The sequence below is a fragment of the Zootoca vivipara genome, chromosome 13 (assembly GCF_965207765.1).
Source record: "Zootoca vivipara chromosome 13, rZooViv2.hap1.1, whole genome shotgun sequence".
Lineage (NCBI taxonomy): Eukaryota > Metazoa > Chordata > Lepidosauria > Squamata > Lacertidae > Zootoca > Zootoca vivipara.
This window is the reverse complement of record NC_142596.1, coordinates 10,523,782-10,544,520: the sequence shown is the minus strand read 5'-3', so window position 1 is coordinate 10,544,520 and position 20,739 is coordinate 10,523,782. Positions and strand designations below refer to the sequence as shown.

At 41.3% G+C, this 20,739-nt stretch overlaps 1 protein-coding gene across 12 annotated transcripts in view; it reads left to right on the top strand.

The window, feature by feature from the left end:
* Positions 1-20,739, top strand: part of MYO9A (myosin IXA) — a 137,780-nt gene that overhangs the window by 87,453 nt on the left and 29,588 nt on the right. For 7 of the 12 annotated variants that reach the window (XM_088656529.1, XM_035132342.3, XM_035132343.3 and 4 more), the window contains 12 exons: positions 435-510; positions 670-813; positions 1,860-1,899; positions 3,015-3,137; positions 4,674-4,754; positions 6,184-6,294; positions 7,888-8,010; positions 9,559-9,708; positions 11,009-11,328; positions 11,862-13,502; positions 14,528-14,609; positions 15,299-15,514. In XM_088656529.1, coding sequence (XP_088512655.1) covers positions 435-510; positions 670-813; positions 1,860-1,899; positions 3,015-3,137; positions 4,674-4,754; positions 6,184-6,294; positions 7,888-8,010; positions 9,559-9,708; positions 11,009-11,328; positions 11,862-13,502; positions 14,528-14,609; positions 15,299-15,514 — 3,107 coding nt within the window. The remainder of the gene's footprint in view (positions 1-434; positions 511-669; positions 814-1,859; positions 1,900-3,014; positions 3,138-4,673; positions 4,755-6,183; positions 6,295-7,887; positions 8,011-9,558; positions 9,709-11,008; positions 11,329-11,861; positions 13,503-14,527; positions 14,610-15,298; positions 15,515-20,739) is intronic. The other 5 variants (XM_088656530.1, XM_088656531.1, XM_035132345.3 and 2 more) reach the window with 2 other exon arrangements.

Genomic DNA, 20,739 nt, shown 5'->3' with positions numbered 1-20,739 from the left:
TATAAGAAGGAGAAAGCAGCTGTCCAGAAAAGAACTTATACAGATAATAATCTTATTGGAGGTGTGGCTCTTAGTTGCAATATTTTCCTCCTATAAAAGCTTTCCCCTCTGTGTTGTTTCTTGGATATAGAGATGTGCATCTTTTAAAAAAATATTTAAAATATGGCTTTATATGTAGGATTACAAGTAAATTTTGTGGCAAACGAATTTAGGACATCTTTTCTGTATTTTAAGAGCTTAAGTCAAATATACCATTATTACCAGCCATGGCTCCTCATTTATGGTTCTTCTCTCCCACTCCCCTCCCCGAGTTCCCAGCATGTACCATTTTCAGCACATGTTGCAGTCTGATTTCCCTCCGCTCCCAAGCTGGTGCAGAGAATTTATCTAATGCTAAATAGAATGTTAATTTTTTTGTTGATATGCTGCCACAGGTATCACCCGCAAATGTCCCAGAACACCACTTTCAGATCTGCAGGGAGTTAACACTATCAATGAGAAAAGCCAGCGGTAAGTCAGATTGTGTGATAAGTGACACTGCTAGAGCAAGAGCTTTACATATGAAATTGTGACTTTGAAAAGGTTACCTTTTTACAATGAATGAATGAATGAATAGTATATTCTTTGTAAAATCTAAGCAATAAAGTGTATTTGTTTCCCACATTGCAGTGATATGTATGGAGTTGGTTGGAACAGCAGGATGGGGGTGCGACAGAGCAGACTCTCCAGCCAAAGCAGTTTCCTCGACAAAGATGGGATATTTGTGAATTCAACTAACAGCAAGCTCTTGGAGAGAGCCCATGGCATCCTCATGTTAGTTCATATTTGTTGTTTGTTACAAAGATGAATTTATCTCTAGGGATAGCAACAAACATGGGACAAGTTGGGGTAAGAGAGGTCTCTATTACCCTTCAGCATCCATCACCCGAAGCACACAGAATTACAATTCAGAAATCCTCAAAAGTATATCTTAAATCTAGATGATGAGGTAGACTGCAGAATTGGGACACTATAAAATACATGGAAGCAACCTTTGAACTGTTCTAGGCCCCCAGTGCTCTCTTCTGGTCTTGGGAGTTGACCAGAGACTCTGATCAGTAGAGCCAGAGTTTTTATTATGAACATTGATTAAATTAAAAGGGGTTACCGTGTTACACAAATCTCCTTTTAGGTATTTGTGAAAGTATTGTAATCACCAGCGCCGTCTTAAGCGCCCCTGTCGCCATGGCGCGCCGGATCTCTCCGGCGCCCTTCCGCCCCGTTTCCCAGCGCGGTGGGCGGGTGGGCAGGTGGGCGCGGCGCTGCTGTGCGGCGGGCGGGCGGGCAGACGCGCGATCTCTACGGCGCCCTCCCGCCCCGTTTCCCAGCGCGGCGGACTGGCTGGTCAGCGGGCGGGCGCAGCTCGCGGCACCCTCCTGGCGGGCCGGCGCCATGGTGCCCTGCGCCACCGGGGGTCTATGATGAGCCGGCCCTGGTAATCACATCAATTATATTCTCTTTTATAATTTCCAAATACCTCTTCAAAGATGCAGCTGGAAGAATACGGTATCTGAATTAATTGTTAAAGAATGTCTTCAGTTCTAAAGAAGCTTGTTTCTAGGAGTTGAGTGGGTTTCAAAAAAAAAAGATGTGTGAAACTTGTATTTTCAGTTCAGTATCTCTTCAAAAAATGCAGACACTTCCACAAGCAGGAGTGCGAGGGACCACATGAAACCAGCACTCACTACAGACATGTTGACACTGCATTAGCACATGCTTTGCCATGACACCAGAAGCAAATGTTTTTCTCATGAAAGTTTACAAATTAGCATTAACATGTGACTGCTGCTTTAATGTGGATCTTTGTTGCTTTTTCTTAGGCGAAACAAGAACGTCAAAGCCAAGCCTAACCTTCCAAAGGTGAGAGTACTAGAGCCAGAGAACCTGAGCTAACATATTTAAATTAGATTAATTTCACAAACGATGCTGTTATTTTACAAGGCTATTCTTTTTTTTCATAAGAAAGCATACAGAAAGTGTACACTGTCCATGAACTCATAGTGTGGTTTTCACCATGTGTACAACTTTTTTAAAAAGATTTTCTTTGTTTACAAAGATATATGCAATGTCTCTCGTAACATTTTTACAAATCAGTTTCATTTGTTGAGACATTGGGAAGAAAAGGGGGAAAGAGGTAGATGGGGGAGAGATGGGTGGGGTCAGGTGGCGATGTTTCTATTTTACTTAAAATATGTGGGGGGGGGGGTTGTCGGCGTCGCTTGGGCAGGTTCCCTGCTGTTTGCTTGTGTTCCTTTGGTGGTGAGAAATGTTGGGGTTGGCCTAGGGTATGGTTGTTCATTTGTGGTTGGCTGTGGTGGTCTTTGTTCCGTGTGTGAGTGGGGTGGGTGGGTGTTTTGCATCAGGTTAGCCATATTGATTTGTATGCTGTTGGTGGGTTTTTGTCTTGTTGGGCTGTGTATGTGATAAAAGGAATTGATGCACGTTTGCAAGCCAGATAAACTGCTGTGAGCACCACAACCACAGAGATTGTGATGGCATGCTCACTAACTCTATATCAACTATTAGGTTTTGAAAAAGGGGGTTTACTTTTTTCAAGTGGAGTGGGAGGGTGGAGGCAGTGGATTATTTTCCTGGTGAATGCAACTGGGAATGCATGGGCCCTTCTCCAGCTATAATCCCCAGGAAGATCACTGTCCCCTGCCCCCCCCCCCCCGGCAACAATTAGACTTTGGAGAGGAGCAATTTCAGAGGCTTACAGCTGGAGGGTAGAGATTTACTCTTTCCTCATAGTTGAGACCCCCAAAAGTTAACTTTGCACTTCCAAACTGCAATTGGGCTTGAAAAAAGCCTTCTATTGGCTACAGTGGAAGTTAAATTTCAGCAGGGGGAGGGTGGGGCAGAGACCTTTGGGTAACATGTAGGTACCATGCTCCACTGTTGGTTTCTTGCAAAGATTTGTGCTTATGTTGGTTCAAATTTCTCATAAGCAAAGTTATAATCTTTGTGTTTCTTAGCACTTGCTTGAAGTGAAATCGCTCAAGCACTTGACGAACCTAACTCTACATGACCGTATCACAAAGTCTCTTCTCCACCTTCACAAGAAGAAGAAGCCCCCAAGCATCAGTGCCCAGTTCCAGGTAACTGACCATTTCATGAAGTTTAACTTAAGGAAAAACATGTGGAATATCTATTTCCAATTGAAATTAAATAGGGATACTAGATGGGCTGGAATGCAGCCTACTCTTGATTTTAGAGGAAAAAACAACAATAACAATTGGTTGCCGTTCCCATTTTCTTTATTTTTCCCTGGTTGTCCCATTCATTTTTACATCATAGTCAACTAGTAAATTCTCTAGATCCCCCTGGGCACTTCCAGCCTTATGTAAGTTAACTCAGTAACTGACTCGCATTAAAAAAAAGATAGTTGCAAGCCAAGCCATTTATGTATGGCTTAGATCTTCTTTAAAATCCCTTAGACATCAATCAGCCCTCTGGGTTCATATACCATAACACAGTAGTAGAACATATGCTTTCTGTGCAGAATGTATCAGCTTCACTCCTATTACCTCAATTAAAAAAAAAAAGTCAGAGGTAGCTCGACTGGGAAATAGAACTCTGATTCAGATCCTGAAGAGTTTCTGCCAGTCAGTGTAGACAATCCTCGGCTAGACTGATTAATTGTCATATGTGATATACAGTAAGTCAACTTGATATGATTATATGACTTTATACTGTGCATAGGCTGTGACTGCTAACTCCATAGATGCCCATATGAGTCCTTAATAAAATTAAGGATATGAATTCTTGTATGTCAGCTTGAATTTTTTTAATAGTATACTAATTACCCATATACCTGCCAAAGCTGTTTTAATTTCAGCAGTACTATGCTCTCTAAATAGCTTTAAGGAGTTTTCTAACCTTTTTTCATAAAAAGCCTTAAATCACAATAGTCTATAAGCAGTGTACACTAGACACAATACGATAAGTCCAAAAATTATCTAACTGACACTAGTCCAGGGCCTTCTCAGGATTCCCAAGTCAGACGTTACCGAGACATAGAGTTGGGTACCATCAGCGTACCGATGGCACTTTGCTCCCAAATGCCTAATGACTTCTCCCAGTGGCTTCATGTAGATGTTAAATAGCATTAGAGACATTATAGTGCCCTTTGGCACCCTTTAATTCAAAAGCCAAGTGGTTCAGGTATGCTCATCCAATGCTATCTTCTGAAACTGTCCCTGGTGATAGTCTGTCCCCATCAACAGTCTAACCGCAGAATAGCCACAAGCTGGAGCCTCCGGTCCAGGCCTATAGGTAAGTGTTATGAACACCTTGTCTCTTAAGTAGATAAATGAAGCTAAATTTCGAATAAAATATGCAGCATTCCAGAAGGAGAACTGCTGAGGGACATGTATGCTTTTGTTCTGATCCAGTGACGTGCTTTTGAAGATTTACATATGTGTACTTAATGCCATTATTATGCATTGTATAGCAAAGCCATTTTCATGTCTTTCAATGTCTACAATAAGAAGCAATATTATCACAATTTCTATTTCATATGTGTGTTAAATTACAGTTTAAAAATAGCATAAGGAGAGGTTTGGCAACATGTTATTTTCTTACCAAAATAATTGTTGCAGAAGCCAACTCCATAATTTTATTTTCCACTTTAGGCATCGCTTACCAAACTGATGGAGACCCTTGGCCAAGCAGAACCCTATTTTGTCAAGTGCATTCGCTCCAATGCTGACAAGGTAAATGCCTCTCCAATCCTAAGTAATCCACAGTGAAAATCAGTTTTGCTGGACTTACAGCCAATCCAAATAACTTGATTATACTAGCCATTGGCCATGACAAATCTGAATAAAAATAAATAAATGTAAAGGAGTGTCGTGCCCTTTTGATCTTTCAGATCAACATAACAGTAATCCTCAATACCATTCTGCTATATATCAGGAGCAGGGATTCATTTAGCAGTGGGGTAGGTGAGCTGGGGTGGGGGGGTGATCACATCTGGCAAACAATGTGCCCATATGGTTTCTGAAAACCCAGGACACAAATTGTCACAGCCTTCTAGTGGCTATGGTGACTCATTTACCAGAAGTAATGTATTTAGTGTTAACTCTGGAAGTGTGTGCTCGATTTTGACCAAACCAAGCCTTGGATGGACTTAACACTAAATACATTACTTCTGGTAAATGAGCCACCATAGCAGCTTAGAGGGCTGTGAAAAATTGTTACCTCGGGGTCTCATGCCAAAGAGGACAGTGCTTTTTTTTTCTAGAGAAAACAACTCACCATGAAGTTGTTAGAGTAAGTGGCACACTTTTCAACAACAACAACAAAAAGATGTGCCGGTACTGCGTACCTTTGCGTACCCCTTTTTTGAAGACACTCGATCTCAAGACACAAGGGAGAAACGTGCTAAGAGGAAGGTGCGCTTGGCAAATCCACACCATGATCAACTCCTGCCCGGAAACCAATGTCCGCACTGTGGAAGGAAGTGTAGATCCAGAATTGACCTCCACAGTCACTTACGGACTCATTGTTAAAACCGTGTTTATAGAAGACAATCTTACTCAGCTACGAGTGTTCGCCAAAGAAGAAGAAGACCCCCTTTTAAAAAAAAGCACTGGATATACCGCTCCATACCATTAGCCTTGGCAGGCTGAAGTCTAGGATTCCTATGCCTCCCCGGGTGTTGGGGACTAGATAAACAGACTACTGATATTTCCTCTCTTAACTGCATTCTCTGGGGCTGAAGAAGGCCTTTGACCAAGGATCAAGTTGCCCCAGTGTCTGTGGAAGAGCCTTATTTAGGTGCTCAGACTGTTCTCTGTCTCCACTGGGCTTCACTCCTTTTTCCTACTCTCTTAGGCTTTTTATATCCTCCCTGTCCCCATACCCTTCATTCTGCCTGAGGTACGGCAGCTGGGCTCCTTCCCTTGCATCAGGAACATGACTGAGAGTGCTCCACCCTTCCTTTTCCCAAGTGGAGCCTCCTTAGAAGCCATTGCCTGGTTGATTCTGGTGGTGTAGACTGAGATCTATTTAAAGGGCAGCCGTCAGCAAAGGACCGGTGAGCCCTGGTAGCCATCAAAGTCACCCATAGAAACTTGCTTACCTGGATGAACTTGCAGTCAATGTGTAACTGTTTGGCCCTTGTATGTTTTGCTTTTTCAGCTTCCCCTGAGGTTCAGTGACAACCAGGTGCTTAGACAGCTGCGATACACAGGGATGCGAGAGACAGTGCGCATACGACAGTCAGGATATAGTTCCAAATTCACCTTCAAGGTTAGATTATTTGAATCTCCCAAAAAAGTATTGGTGAAGTGGGCTCCAAGGGACTACGGTCAGTTAGGCAATTTCTTGATTTAAATGTAGGTGAATGCATAAGTGTATGAAAGGTATTATTTCTGCAGCTAAAAATGATGCAACTGGCAGAACAAATAGCCATGTCAAATTAGTGCTTGCAAGCATGCAGAGTTGTGGCTGGGAATGTTCATTGTGAGCTGCAGCTGCTATTCGGCAAGGACTGAGAAGTAAATAGAAAATCAGTGAAGGAAAGGAGGGATGCTGTAGAAACATTGTGCAGGAAATAGTGATATTTGTGTAAAACATTTGTGAATTACAGTATTATACTTTTACAAAACACATTTCCAAATCAACATGTTAATTAAAGGAAAGGTCGACCATATTCCTGCTACACTAGTGTTGTGCATTGAACTACTTGGAGTGAGTTATTCAGAGTGATAGCCTCTATTGTGCTCCTTTGAAAGCGTATGATTTGAACTTAGTGCAAAAGGTAGCCTTCTGATTTTAATAAATCATTAGCTTTATTTTCCATGTACCGTAGTTTTTCTGAAGCTACAAATTGGCTGTGATTATACAGATGTGTTAACTATAATGTGTTTTGCTCATTGTTTTTGTAAACGTTTTCCATTATATACTTTGTCATACACCCAAAGCTGAAGTTCTTGTTTACTCCAAGTTACATTTCTTGAAATGATCTGTTTTATAAAACCCTCCATAGTCTTACTTAGCTTTCTTCCTAGTGGAAGAGAATTAGTTTATTGGATAATCTTCTAATCCCAACCATGTACAAGTGTTACTCCATTAAGGGCAAATTTAATGATTCTGCAACATAGAGGAATGTTACATTAGAATGAAATGTCAGTTTCAAAAAATCCATGAATTAGTGTTTTTGTGTTGTTGTTTTTTGCTGCAGAGATCAGTGATCATGAACTGGTCGTGAAGCTTCCTTGGAAAGCCTATGTAGATTTTTGCATCCCGGTGTCACATTTTCCATACAGCCACCAGAGCGATGTGGGTGGGGAGAGCTTAATATTGCTCCCTGCCCACCCCAAGCTTTCATACCTTTCTGATTAACTCAGTTGTGTAAACTAGAGAGCTTTGAATATAATACACAATTAAAACTGTTACTTTTCGGTATCCACAATGACAGTCCTTTTCAGGATTGCTATGTTTATTTATTGATTATGCATTTAGAACATTTGTACTCCACTTGTCAGCTGAAAAACCTCCCAGAGCTGCTTGCATACAAACAGTTAAAACAAAACAGTCCCTTCAGGCTTATGATCTAAAAAAGCATGACACACCAGAGAAAGGGGACCACAGAAGGAAGAGGAAAAAAGCAAAGTCAGGCACCAGTTCCTAAATAGTAGTTCTTGTAATGATCATCCAACATAGAAACAGCTCAGGGCAGAAGCTAGTCTTTCAGCAGAGCTGGTGGAATGATCCCTGTTTCTCATCTCATCTACTGAGGCAGTCTTTATTTCCATAGATACAGAGTTGACTTCAATGAACTTTCAAAGTAAAATGACAAAATGTGTTAAGTAACATGCAGAGGTATGCCTAATTTTTCAGGAGTTTGTGGATCATTTTCATGTACTCCTGCCGAGAGGCATGGTACCATCCAAGGAGAATATCCAAGAATTCTTAAGGAAAACAAAGACCAACCCTGACAATTATCAAGTGGGACGAACAATGGTACGTTCAAAGCCTCATTTCCCTTTTGCTCCCTGAGACAATATTAAAATACATTTGTTCCTTTCTAGTATCAAATATGGGTGTACTCTGCTGCCATAATGGTGTTTTTTAGCTATACACAGTGTATAATCTGTATATTATACAGTGTATATCTGTATATTATACAGTGACCCATTTAGCATGTATTGATAACATAGACCATGTATTGATAACAAGCAAATGTATGGGCTCCCAGAGAGGAGATTTGAGCTGTTTGCTCCTTGCCAGTCATTTTGCTGCTTCTCTGAGCTAAGCTTTAGTTTGGCTCAACATGTTGTCCAGACCTGAGCTCATAGCTTAGCTTTCTGCAGACAAACCACACACTGTCACAAAGGTTTGTCCTATGGTTTACAGCTTGTGGTTTGTCAGGGAGAGCTAAACCATGAACCCAGACTGGGACAGCATACTAAGTCAAACTGTGACATAGCTTAGCTTGGTGCAGTCCGTCAGCAAAATGAGCAGAGGGAATCAAAGTTGCCACAATTTTAGTGTTGCATGTAAATAAGACAACATCTGGTAGAACTCAAAATGACAACTCCCCAAGACTTTTTTTGCCATGCCAAAGTTGCCCCAGATGCTAGAATAAGGTGGGGAGAGGAAGATTCTGAGGTAAATGTGACCCTTATTTTATTTAAAAGTCATTTTGTGGATTTGCTTCACTGTGTGTCTTTAAAAAATTAAAAAAATAATTTGTGGTGATTCCCTCACCCCCTTCATATTTTTTTAAAAGTATTCAGGCTGCAGACTTGAGGTAAAACCCAACAAAGAAGTCCATAAGATTCCATATGTTCACCCATATGTGTGTCTCTGGATGAATATTCAGGCTCTTTTTCCCATGTGAGTGCTGAGATTGGTGGGCAGAACAGGTTATTCCTGTCTTCTGATACTTAAAGCTTTTAGGGAAGCTTTTAATGTTTAATAAACTATTGTATTTTAATATTTCTGTTGGAAGCCGCCCAGAGTGGCTGGGGAAACCCAGCTAGATGGGCGGGGTATAAATAATAAATTATTATTATTAGTAGTAGTAGTAGTAGTAAAGGTAAAGGGACCCCTGACCATTAGGTCCAGCCGCGGACGACTCTGGGGTTGTGGCGCACATCTCGCTTTACTGGCCGAGGAAGCCGGCGTATAGCTTCAGAGTCATGTGGCCAGCATGATGACTAAGCCGCTCGGGCGAACCAGAGCAGTGCACGGAAACGCCGTTTACCTTCCCGCCAGAGCAGTACCTATTTATCTACTTGCACTTTGATGTGCTTTCAAACTGCTAGGTTGGCAGGAGCTGGGACCGAACAACGGGAGCTCACCCTGTCGCGGGAATTCGAACCACTGACCTTCTTGATTGGCAAGCCCTAGGCTGTGTGGTTTAACCTACAGCGCCACCCGCGTCCTCTTCTGATACTTACACCATTGCAATTATTTTGCAGAAATCTTTATAGGTGTCTGGTTGGGAACTGACAGTAATTTGTTCATTAATAAATATGCATTTATTATTGCTCTCAACGTTGTTAGGTTTTCATGAAAGAGCAGGGACGTCAGCTTCTACAAGGCCTACTGCATGAGGAGGTGTTGCGAAGGATCACTCTACTGCAGAGCTGGTTCCGCACTATGCTCTACAGGAGGCAGTTCCTGAATTTGAAGCAGGCAGCTGTGGTCATACAGGTGGGTGTCAACAGTGTGATTTCCAGTAATTTCAGACATTTAGGATGCCTGACATTTATCTCAAGACAAAAGCTGTTTCTTTTATGTTACATATAGGACTGGTTTGTACATAAAACTAAGCCAAACCATGCCTTCCTTTGCACAAGAAAATGTGTACACTCCCAGAGAGGAGATTGTGAATGCTTTGCTTCTCCTCAGTCATTTTGTTGCTGCACTGTGCTGATTTTGAACACAGACTTGGGGTTAAACTCGCTCCGGACAAATTGCAAACTGTAACCAAGATTTAGCCTTTGGTTTGCAGCTCATGATTTCTCTAAACCATGAACCTGGGTTTGGACAAAACACAGCCAAACTTAGCACAGCACAGTGCAGCAGTAAGATAATCAAAGGAGAAACAAAGCGATCACAATCTCCACTCCAGATTTTGCTCATTTAGCCATGGTTTGGATGACACACTAAACCAGAGCTTTCCAAACCGTTCACGTTGCTGACAAACTTTTTAGATATGCATCATTTTGTGACATAGTAATTCAGTTTTGCTAGCAAACCGGAGGTTAAACTAACCCCTTGTAAGAGCATTCGCACAACATACCCACACACTGCAGCTGACACACTAACGTGTTGTGACACACGGTTTGGAAAGCTCTCCACTAAACCAAACCATGGCTTGGCTCAGTGCAGCACAGCAGCAGAACCACTGAGGGGGAGCAGAGACCACAAACTCTTATCTAGGAACATGCTCGTTCACACTAAACCATGGTTTGGCTTGGTGTTGTGTGGAAATGAGGGCATAGTTATGTGCAGTACAGTGGCATTGTAATAATAAGGAATGTGGAAGAGTTTAATACATAGTAAGGCATCTGTCAGTATATTTATGCATAGTTAAGAAAATTATTTTCATGTCATGTGTATATTTTTACTAACACTAAAAGTCACTTCTCAATTTCATTCATACCACAAAGTATTTGTCCAGGTTGTTATTGAAAAACATGATTGTACTCTCTTTTGCTTTGTCTTCTGTCATCTTAAATGTCAGTAAGACACCAGCTTTAAAAATGCTTGCACCTCATCATTTTTAAACTTTTTTTTTTAACCCGAGTACAGATTGGTCATCCACGAGAATAAGATAATGGCTGTTCAGCCTTTCTTCTTCATTCAATACCACTTGGTCTTATTAATAGGCGAAATTGTGGTTATGCTACTGGATCTTTGTTAGATATTGTTTTCAAGGATCTTTCTTTTAAGGGAATCTGACTCAGTATGGAGTACTGGAAAATATTTTCTCTCACTCTTCCCATAGCAATACTGGCGTAGTTACCAAAGAAGAAAGCAAGCTGAGGAAGAAGAGTCCCTGAACAATTCCATCTGTTTAGGCAAGGCAGCAGTTGTTCTTCAAGCCTACTGGCGAGGCTTTGTGGCAAGGAGAAGATTTCAGCAGATGCGGGTGGCTGGCTTCATTATCCAGAGCTACTGGCGGGAATGCTTGAGGCACCGGAATGCTGCAGCTACCATCGTCCAGGCAAAATGGCGAAGCTACCACACCAGAAGTGTCTACAGGGCCAAGAGAAACAAAGTGATTTTGTTGCAAGCAGCATATAGAGGATACAAAGCACGGCAGAGGTAATACTTGTAACCTTCATGGGAGGACAAAAGTGCGTGTAAATCAGGATTTCCCAAAGTAGCCGGTATTGACCCCCTGAAGTGCAGCAGGTGAATAAAAACCAAGGGATTGAAAGGGAGTAGAAAAGGGCCAAGGGGTGTAAAGAAGTTTCAGTGGAATGCTGCAGCAAATTTAATTAGGAACAATGAGCTCAGAAATAAAGGCCATTAAAGGGTTAATTACAGCGTGGTTTTCATACTTGTTAAAACCCATCACACACACCTCATATCTTCTCAAGTATGGTATTGTTATTAATTTCACTTTTCTTTCTTTCTTTTACATTTTATTGTTCCTAGTAATGGTGATTGACTTAATAATATTGCCATATTGCTAGAGGAAGAAGCTTGGAAGAAAAAGGAAAGTCTCATAGAATTGTAGATTTGGAAAGTACCCCAGGGGTCATCTAATCCAAACCCTTGCAATGCTTTAAAGAGAAGGGTGAGAAATTGGCAACACATAATTCTGAAATCTCTTTTCTTTCTTTTTAAAAAAGGTTGAGGATTTTAAAGGAGCAAAGCTTAAGAGAGGCTCCATTGAGGAATGGACTGGCAGTTAAAGAAGAGGATGGACTTGTACCAGTGGACAACCTGGATATTACAGGATCAGATCCTTCTGAATGGGAAGATCGTTCATTTGAAGAGCGAGTGAAAGCTGTGGAAGAACATAAGTCAGTGATTGAAAACAGAGTGGGTCAGATTGATCCCTTGGATAATTCTGAGGCTTTATTGTACAAACACTATGGGAGAGCCAACAGCCAGAGTGGAGAGAGCATAGATGAGCAAGTTCTTGTGAGAGAGAGACCCAAGTCATTGGAAGACCTCAACCAAAAGAAAGGAGTTCGTGCAAAGCGAGAGAGCCGGCGGATGCGTGAATTGGAACAGGAAATATTTAGTTTGGAATTGCTTAAGGTTCGGTCCACTGGTGGGGCTTCTCCCTCAGAAGAGCATCAGTGGTCACCAGAGATGATTTCTGAAGACACGCAATCTCCCAGGGGAACTCCAGAGAGTGAAAGCTCTCAGGGAAGTCTAGAGATGCTGAGCCATGAAGACACTCAGAAGGGCAAGCAGGACCCAACCTTGCTACACGAGCCTGATCCCAAAAACTCGTTACCAAATAGCCCTAAATCTGACAATGTTAAATGCATCCCCGTCCTTGATGCAGATATAAATAGAAATGTGTTGGGTGGAAAAAGTTTGGCCTCAAGCTCTGAATTACCAGAGTGCCTTGCTGCTAAAGGTGGATCAGTTTGCGATTCTCAAGGTGTTGTCTACAACTTGCACACAAGAGAGCCACACATTTCAAGCAGCCTACCTACATTTTACCTGCCGCCACAGGACAGTCTCAGAGCTGGCCAGTCAGTTATAGAGAACAATTTGAGGAACAAGCGAATGGAAATAGGGGGGAAGTTTTTGTTCCCAGAAGCCAAGCATACCACTGAACTGGACAGGTCAGGGCAGAGCAGAGCCTTTCATGGGGAATGTCAGCCTTCCTTCAGTGGACAAGAGGGCCCTGCTTCAGAAATGCTATCTTCAGATCCAGTTATCAAGAAGCTGGAGAAGCTAAATGTGGAGAAGGAAGAGCGCCAGAAACAAAAGCAACTGCAGAACGAGAAAGAAATGATGGAGCAGATTCGACAGCAGAAGGAAATTTTGGGGAAGCAGCGTAAAGTTTTTGAACAGCAGAATAGGGTCAGGGAATCCTCTCAAGGAGCCTCTATCAGGTCACCAAAGAAAACAGACAAGCCTCAATCTCTCCTCATTGGGAGTCCCCAGAGCAAAGAGGAGCCTTGTCTTACAACAAGTGCAGGGCCCACTTCAATGGTGGATATTAAAGGTCTTACTGTCACAACAAAAAGAAGCCCACCTGTTTGCCAGAAGACCCAGAAAGAAAAGACTATCATCATGATCCTGGAACGAAAGGAAGACAAGACCCCAGTTGTTCAGCAGTCTGCAGGAAAAGATCAGTTAAACTTGCAAAAGGCTGCTGAATCTCAAGAAGGCTTGAGCAATCTGCCTGCAAGAGAAAAACGGTTCAGGTTGCCCCGAATTCCTCGCCAGGGTACTGAAAGCTCTTCTACTGAAACTAGAGGTGGTTCTATTTTCTTTACCCCAAAGGACAGTCATGTGGGTCTTAAGTGAGTATGATGTTGCAGTATTTCTATTTCACTTTCACTTTCACAAGGCCTGAGCCCTCCTAGAAATATTAACCGCATGGAAGAAAACCAAAGGATTCTTCCCCCAGAAAAATCATGCACATGGAAAAATTCAAACATCAAAATGGCATTTGTTTCTTTTGTTTTCTATGTGGTGTTCCTGTAGTAGATTTATATTTTTAGTATACATATATGTTCTGGCTTTTCCATTTGTATGCATATTGACATTTACACAGGAACATGTGTAACTTACCTCCAACCCAGAACAGTATTAATTGGAGAGAGGGGTCTATATATATATTGATAGTGATGATGTTGGGAGTCTGTATGTGAAAAAATTTCACTGTTTTACTCTGTGCTTAAGAAATCAATGTTCTACCCCCAAAGTTAAAATTCTTCAACCTATGTAAAGTATGCACCTTAAGTAGATTTACAATATTTTATATTTTCCACAATCTTTGTTTTCTGCCATTCATAGGAAGGGATATGAACCTATTCAGAGTGCTGAAGCACTTGTCCTCTTATTTGGTCATCTTCAGTTTCAGAAACTTTACCCAGACACCGGTTATACACTTCTGAGACTGGGGATATAATGTAGTACCGGTACTGACTGAGAGGCTTTGCTATGAATAGAAGAGGGCTCAAATCTTGCTCTGTCATGAAATAAATTGGTGACCTTAAGCAAACCATTCCATCTTAGCTTGCTCCTGTCCCACAATATGGGGGTAATAATCCTGATCTAACATGCAGGGTAATTGCAAGGATTTCAACAGGGTTGCAGACAGTGTGGCCCTCCAAATGTTGGTATGCGACTCCCATCAGCCCTGAGGATTGGCCGTGCTGGCTGAGGCTGATGAGAATTGAAGTCTAGCAACAATTGGAAGGCCGAGTTTCCATCCCTGGATTACAACAATGTATGTGACTTGCAGATGCCTTTCCCAAACTATGCATCCTGGAGTATGTATCGGACCTGTTGTGGGTCAATCTGCAATAATTATGTTTTCTAGTTTCAGCAAAGAATCTTCAGCATTGCTTCCAAAAGAAGAACATAAAAAACCATTAAAGGTTTCTGGACAAAGTAGGGGAGAGGTATGCAACAACCTTATCTTTCTTTGGTAGAATTTTTTTATTCTGTTGGCTACCTTCTAACAGTATGAGAGTAAAGGGATGGAGCAGGATTTTATCAGTAGGGAAGCAATTGCAAGGTTTAAGAGTGCTCTACAGACAGCAATACAAAGATAAACCATTCACTTGGTTTTCACTGAGGTAGTAAGGGTGTTTGTGGACTGTACTACTTCAGGCTACAGGTGGGAATTCACATGAATGAATGGTCCTTCAAAATAACAAATCTGTGCACATAGAAAACTAGCATGTTCAGGAAGTTTGCTAGGGTGCCCACCTGCAGTCTGAAGTCCAGCCCAACCACTGGATTACCATCTCAGTGAGAACTGAGTCCAAGTCCTGCCCTGAATTGACCCTACACATAAGCTGTGTCAAAAGCAATTGTGCTGTTTGTTTCTGTCCCCCCCATTGTTTTTATTGGTTTCCATTACAATACATTTTCTTTGTGCTGTCCTTCATTTTTGTTGCTTACTACCAACTTGTTTACTCCCCCCCCCCCAACTTGCATTTGGAAATTAGCCTTTTATTTTAATCCTTATGGTTGCATGTTCCCCTTTGTTTGACTTCAAACAGCAGCAGAATCACATGTTGTCCTTTTTGTTTGTTTGTTTGTTTAAAGCATTTTCATGTTATTTGTTTTATCGTTTGGTATCAAGCAGGTTGCCAGACCAGCCCATAAAAAGAAAGCCCGCATGGCACGGACACGCTCTGATTTCTTGACTAGAGGTGCTTTTGCTGATTGGGAGGGGGATACGGAGGAAGAGGATTACGATGACAGTTTTGAATTCCTTCTCTCCCTTGACCAACCTCCTCACCCTGAGCCCGGCTGTGCAGCCAGACTTGGGCAGCCCTGTCACAGTGACTCTGAAATGGTAATTGATCCAACACACAGCTGTGTGGGAGCATCTCTTGGCTAACCAGTAGCTGTACTGACACCTTCCACTGCTGTTTCTCCCTTCTTGTAGTAGCCTGTAACCTCCGAGAACATAGTCACAAGCATGTTTCATTTTTCTCTTTATTTAACAGTATTTATATACCGCTTGGCTGCAATAAAACCTCTAAGCGGTTTACAAACAATAAACATAAAACATAAAAATTATCCTTTAATAGTTAAAAACAGATACTTAAAAACATTCAGAAGAATCAGAATGAGAAGAATCTTTATTTGCATCAGCTACTAGCCATAGCAATAAAATAAAATGTACTGAAGATAGAGGTAAAAACTTAACTATATAAAATACATTTTGGAGGTTTACTTCAATAATCAAATAATAGATATTATTCTAATTGCCCCCACTAAAAACCTTGCAGTTTTTGCTGCCACCTGATCATCTTGATCTGCTAAAAGAAAGGACACAGCAATGGTTGAGCGACCTGCCATGGACAATAATAGGGGGGTAATTCAGAAGATTCAATTCAAACAGTAGGCTAAAAAGACATGTGCTTTAATCTCAGCTTAATCTCAGATAAACAGAAATGTTTTAATCAGGTGCAGAAAAGAGCACAGATTACATCAAGTTCTGGAGACATCTTGGGGTGGTCTGAAATATGGGGCAGCCATATTGAGTTAGACTATTGTCGTTTCTCTCTAAGTTTCCATCACTTCATCCTGACTTGGAATGCCCCAGTTATGGAGATTTGCAGGTGAAGGGGCTGGTGTACATTCTTTTTTTCCCTTTTTTTTGGCAAGTACATTATTGAAGAGCAATGGTTGCATCACCAGGTGCAGGGAACATGATGAGCCCCCACACCAGTTACAGGTAGGTAGCCGTGTTGGTCTGAGTCGAAGCAAAATAAAAAAATTCCTTCAGTAGCACCTTAAAGACCAACTAAGTTTATATTTTGTTATGAGCTTTCGTGTGCATGCACACTTCTTCAGATACACTAGCTAAATATAAATATATACCTAGTGTATCTGAAGAAGTGTGCATGCACACGAAAGCTCATACCAAAATATAAACTTAGTTGGTCTTTAAGGTGCTACTGAAGGAATTTTTTTATTTTGCCCCACACCAGTGGCATTCTTCACTGCCATTCATGCCTATCCTTCGAAGAAAAACTGATTGCTCTTGGAGGCACCCTTCTGGTTGGAGCACAATCTGCTTTACATCCCTGACACATTTATTTTATCTTATTCATAATCTGCCCACTCATAAATATCATGTTTCTGTACAAATGAAATCATTAAAACCTCATAAAATGGTAAAACCCTGAATTGCACAGCAATGACCAAGATTGAATGAAATTAATTCTCTAAAAACACTGTTAAACAGAAATACTTTCAACAGGCAATGGACTATCAAATAAAATAGACAAATATTACTGAGGCGGTCTGCCTTCCAGATTTAGAGTACAATAAATGAACATGCCAGTTCCTCAGAGAAACTGGAAATGAATTAATAATAATAATAATAATAATAATAATAATAATAATAATAATAATATATTATTATTATTTATACCCCGCCCATCTGGCCAGGTTCCCCCAGCCACTCTGGGTGGCTTCCAACAAAATATTAAAATACAGAAATCCATCAACCATTAAAGCTTCCCTAAACAGGGCTGTCTTAAGATGCCTTCTAAAGGTCTGGTAATTGTTATTCTCTTTGACCTCTGGTGGGAGGGCATTCCACAGGGTGGGTGCCACTACCGAGAAGGCCCTCTGCCTGGTTCCCTGTAACTTGGCTTCTCGTAGCGAGGGAACCGCCAGAAGGCCCTCGGCGCTGGACCTCAGTGTCCGGGCAGAATGATGGGGGTGGAGACGCTCCTTCAGGTATACTGGACCAAGGCCATTTAGGGCTTTAAAGGTCAGCACCAGTAGAGTATCCCTCTAAAAGTGATGGTAGAACTGTTTATATGGAACAGCCATTTCCTAATTCCCTGAAGTTCATATTCATTAATTAGCCTTCAAGGCAATGAGTGTTTTTAAGTACTCAAAGCCATAGCATAGGGGCTTCTCAAGAGAACTTATTCTGAAAACTTTGGGGATATAGTTGTGTCACAACATTGCTACCAGAGCAGCTGGTTAGCATCTTCATTGATTCAGTTCTTGTGTTTGTTACACAGATTGTTATGAAGAGCCCAGTGAGAGGGTAGTGAAGTAGCTTTAAGCTTTCTCCCTTGTGCATACAGGAAATGTGCTATGTTCTTGGAGGTTTACCTTGTTACAAATCACTAGTTTAACTATCAGTAAAGCTTTTCACACTGGGAATCACTGCTAAGGTGGGAAGGGGGCTGGGCTTACTGTTTGCTTGGAGAGTTCCATATTCGGAAGGAGTCCCATTCATGCCACTTTTCAAAATGCTCCTCTGATTCCGCTGCCATAGTTTAACAGGTTTCATTTGCATGCAAGTAGTCCTAAACTCTCATCTCATTTGATATTCTCTTTTTTCCTATGCTGCCCTTGGGGCTTCACAAGCTTTCTCACTGGTAGTTTGGCACACCTACTTTGGGGCAGCCGCTCTGCTTTTTAGCTTATGCTGAATTACATTCCCATTGTTATATATTAAAACCGTATAAACATGTACATAAGTATGCCGTATACATGTGTATAAGTATACTGCATAGGCATTTAAAGCTGGGCATGTGAATATTCCCAACATATATTTAGTTTCACTGGACTTAGGTTCCTGCTTTCCTAAAGTTGGTTGTTTTTGACCATTGGGGCCAGTTTCTCTTTCTAATCTGGCTAGTTAGAGTGGGATATATTCGGTGTTTGATCAATTTTCCTGTGGTTCATTAGTATTCAGATGTTAATGGCTACCCTTTGCAGAGGCTGTGTTTTAATCTCAAGTAATAATAAAGCAAGCTTCAGTACAGCAGTGGATATAGGAAAGGACATTGGCATATATTCACAAGCATGTAGGGCAGGGTTCCCCAAACTAAGGCCCGGGGGCCGAAATCCGGCCCGTGGACGGTCCAGGAATCAGCATGTTTTTACATGAGTAGAATGTGTTCTTTTATTTAAAATGCATCTCTGGGTTATTTGTGGGGCCTGCCTGGTGTTTTTACATGAGTAGAATGTGTGCTTTTATTTAAAATGCATCTCTGGGTTATTTGTGGGGCATAGGAATTCATTCATATATTTTTTTCAAAATATAGTCTGGCCCCCCCACAAGGTCTGAGGGACAGTGCTGAAAAAGTTTGCTGACCCCTGATGTAGGGTATTTATCTTGAGCTTAAAGTAAAGGAGGAGGCATGCCAGGCAGTCTGACTATATGCAGAGTTGATTGATTTCATGAAAGAAACAAAGTAGGTTATTGCCTCTGCACCAGTTGGTTGTTAGTGAACAAAAGCCCTGAAAGTCAATGTTTTTCCAGTGTTGTACATTAGTCACGGGCTTTTGAGTGCATTAAAGCAATCTTAGGCGTAGCGTGTTAGCTATTTGTGATAAAATAGGCACTTTACACGAGACTTGAAGATACATATTTACTTGACAGGTTGGCAACAGTCGAACAAGTATTATTCATATACAGTTGTACCTTGGATCCCGATTGCCCTGGAACTCTTGACGTTTTGGCTCCTGAATGTCGCAAACCTGGAAGTGATTGTTCCGGTTTATGAACGTTCTTTTGTAACCCGAACGTCCGATGGGGCTTCCGTGGCTTCTGATTGAAGCTGCGATTTGGTTTTCGAACGTTTTGGAATTCGACTTCCAAGGTACAACTGTATATATATTAATGAATACAATGTGTTTCTCTCCCTTGAGCCTAAGAGAGGGTTTAGTCCTTTTTGTTTTCAAAACTCCTTTATAGCAGCGCATAAGTTATTAATCCTTAGCTTGCCTGTCCTCACAAACTCCTCCAGACAGTGTCTGCTTGAAGTCACCACACTCCCATGTTCTCAGGCAAAGAATCAGCTAACAGAATAACCAACTTCCACCTCCTTTCCCCAATACCATTAAAAAAAAATACATTTACAGTGCAAATATAATACAGATACTAGCATAGCATTGATTTATAAAATCTGATTAAGTGACAACCCTTCTATTGCTGACTAGCTTGGCTAACTGTCTGTGGCAAAGCAGATCATGATCCATCACTGCACAGAGGAATTGAACATCTGTTCCTGGACAGCGATAAGTGTTGCACAGCAACATATACATGAATATACAGTATATTCCTGCGTATAAGACTACTTTTTAACCCAGGAAAATCTTCTCAAAAGTCAGGGGTCGTCTTATACGCTGGGTCGTATTTCTTATACAGTGAGTATATCCCAAACTCTATATTTTAACTGGAAAAGTTGGGGGTCGTCTTATACGCCCAGTCGTCTTATACACCGGAATATACGGGTAAGTAGAAACTTGGTTGTTGTTTTTTTTAATGAAATTAATGGTTCTCTGCATTGCACACCACAAAGTCTCATTTTATAGCTTTTATGAGTTCTGCACCAGAAATGACATCCTTTTTTGAATAACTTGTGTGGTTGGGAGATCAATCTCAAGTTTAGGACAAAGAAACATTTTTTTTTATCTAGTAGGAAACTTTTCTAGTCGCATGCTGTGTTGGGTATTTATGCTGAGAGGGATGACTACAGGTTCTTTTTAAATCTTTATTTTATTTATTTCAACAATATATTCATCTCTAAGTAGTGTACATAGTTTATTGTGATTCATAGTTCTGAAGTTTCTGAATAAATTTCAGTACATAGAGAAGTTGGGAGATTAACAGTTTATCCTTCCAAATCTGTCTGTTGGCTGCAGTTGGAGGTGCGAGCAGAGGTTGCAATTAATCTTCTCACAAAGTATGGAGACTGATCGCATTTCACTAGCCTGCTATTTTTCCAAAGAAGTCAGCAAAGCAATAATATCTATAGTGAAGCCATTCTTAGTTACAGATATAGTGAAGCTATATGGTCCTTTTATCTTCTACTGCATTACAGTCATGGTGTTTTCTCCTACTGCAAATGTTCGGTTGCTATAGCAAAGCTGGGTAGATTGTACTTGTGTACCACTGGTAGAGGGACACAGGTGGCACTGTGGGTTAAACCACAGAGCCTAGGGCTTGCTGATCAGAAGGTCGGTGGTTCGAATCCCTGCGACAGGGTGAGCTCCCGTTGCTTGGTCCCAGCTCCTGCCAACCTAGCAGTTCAAAAG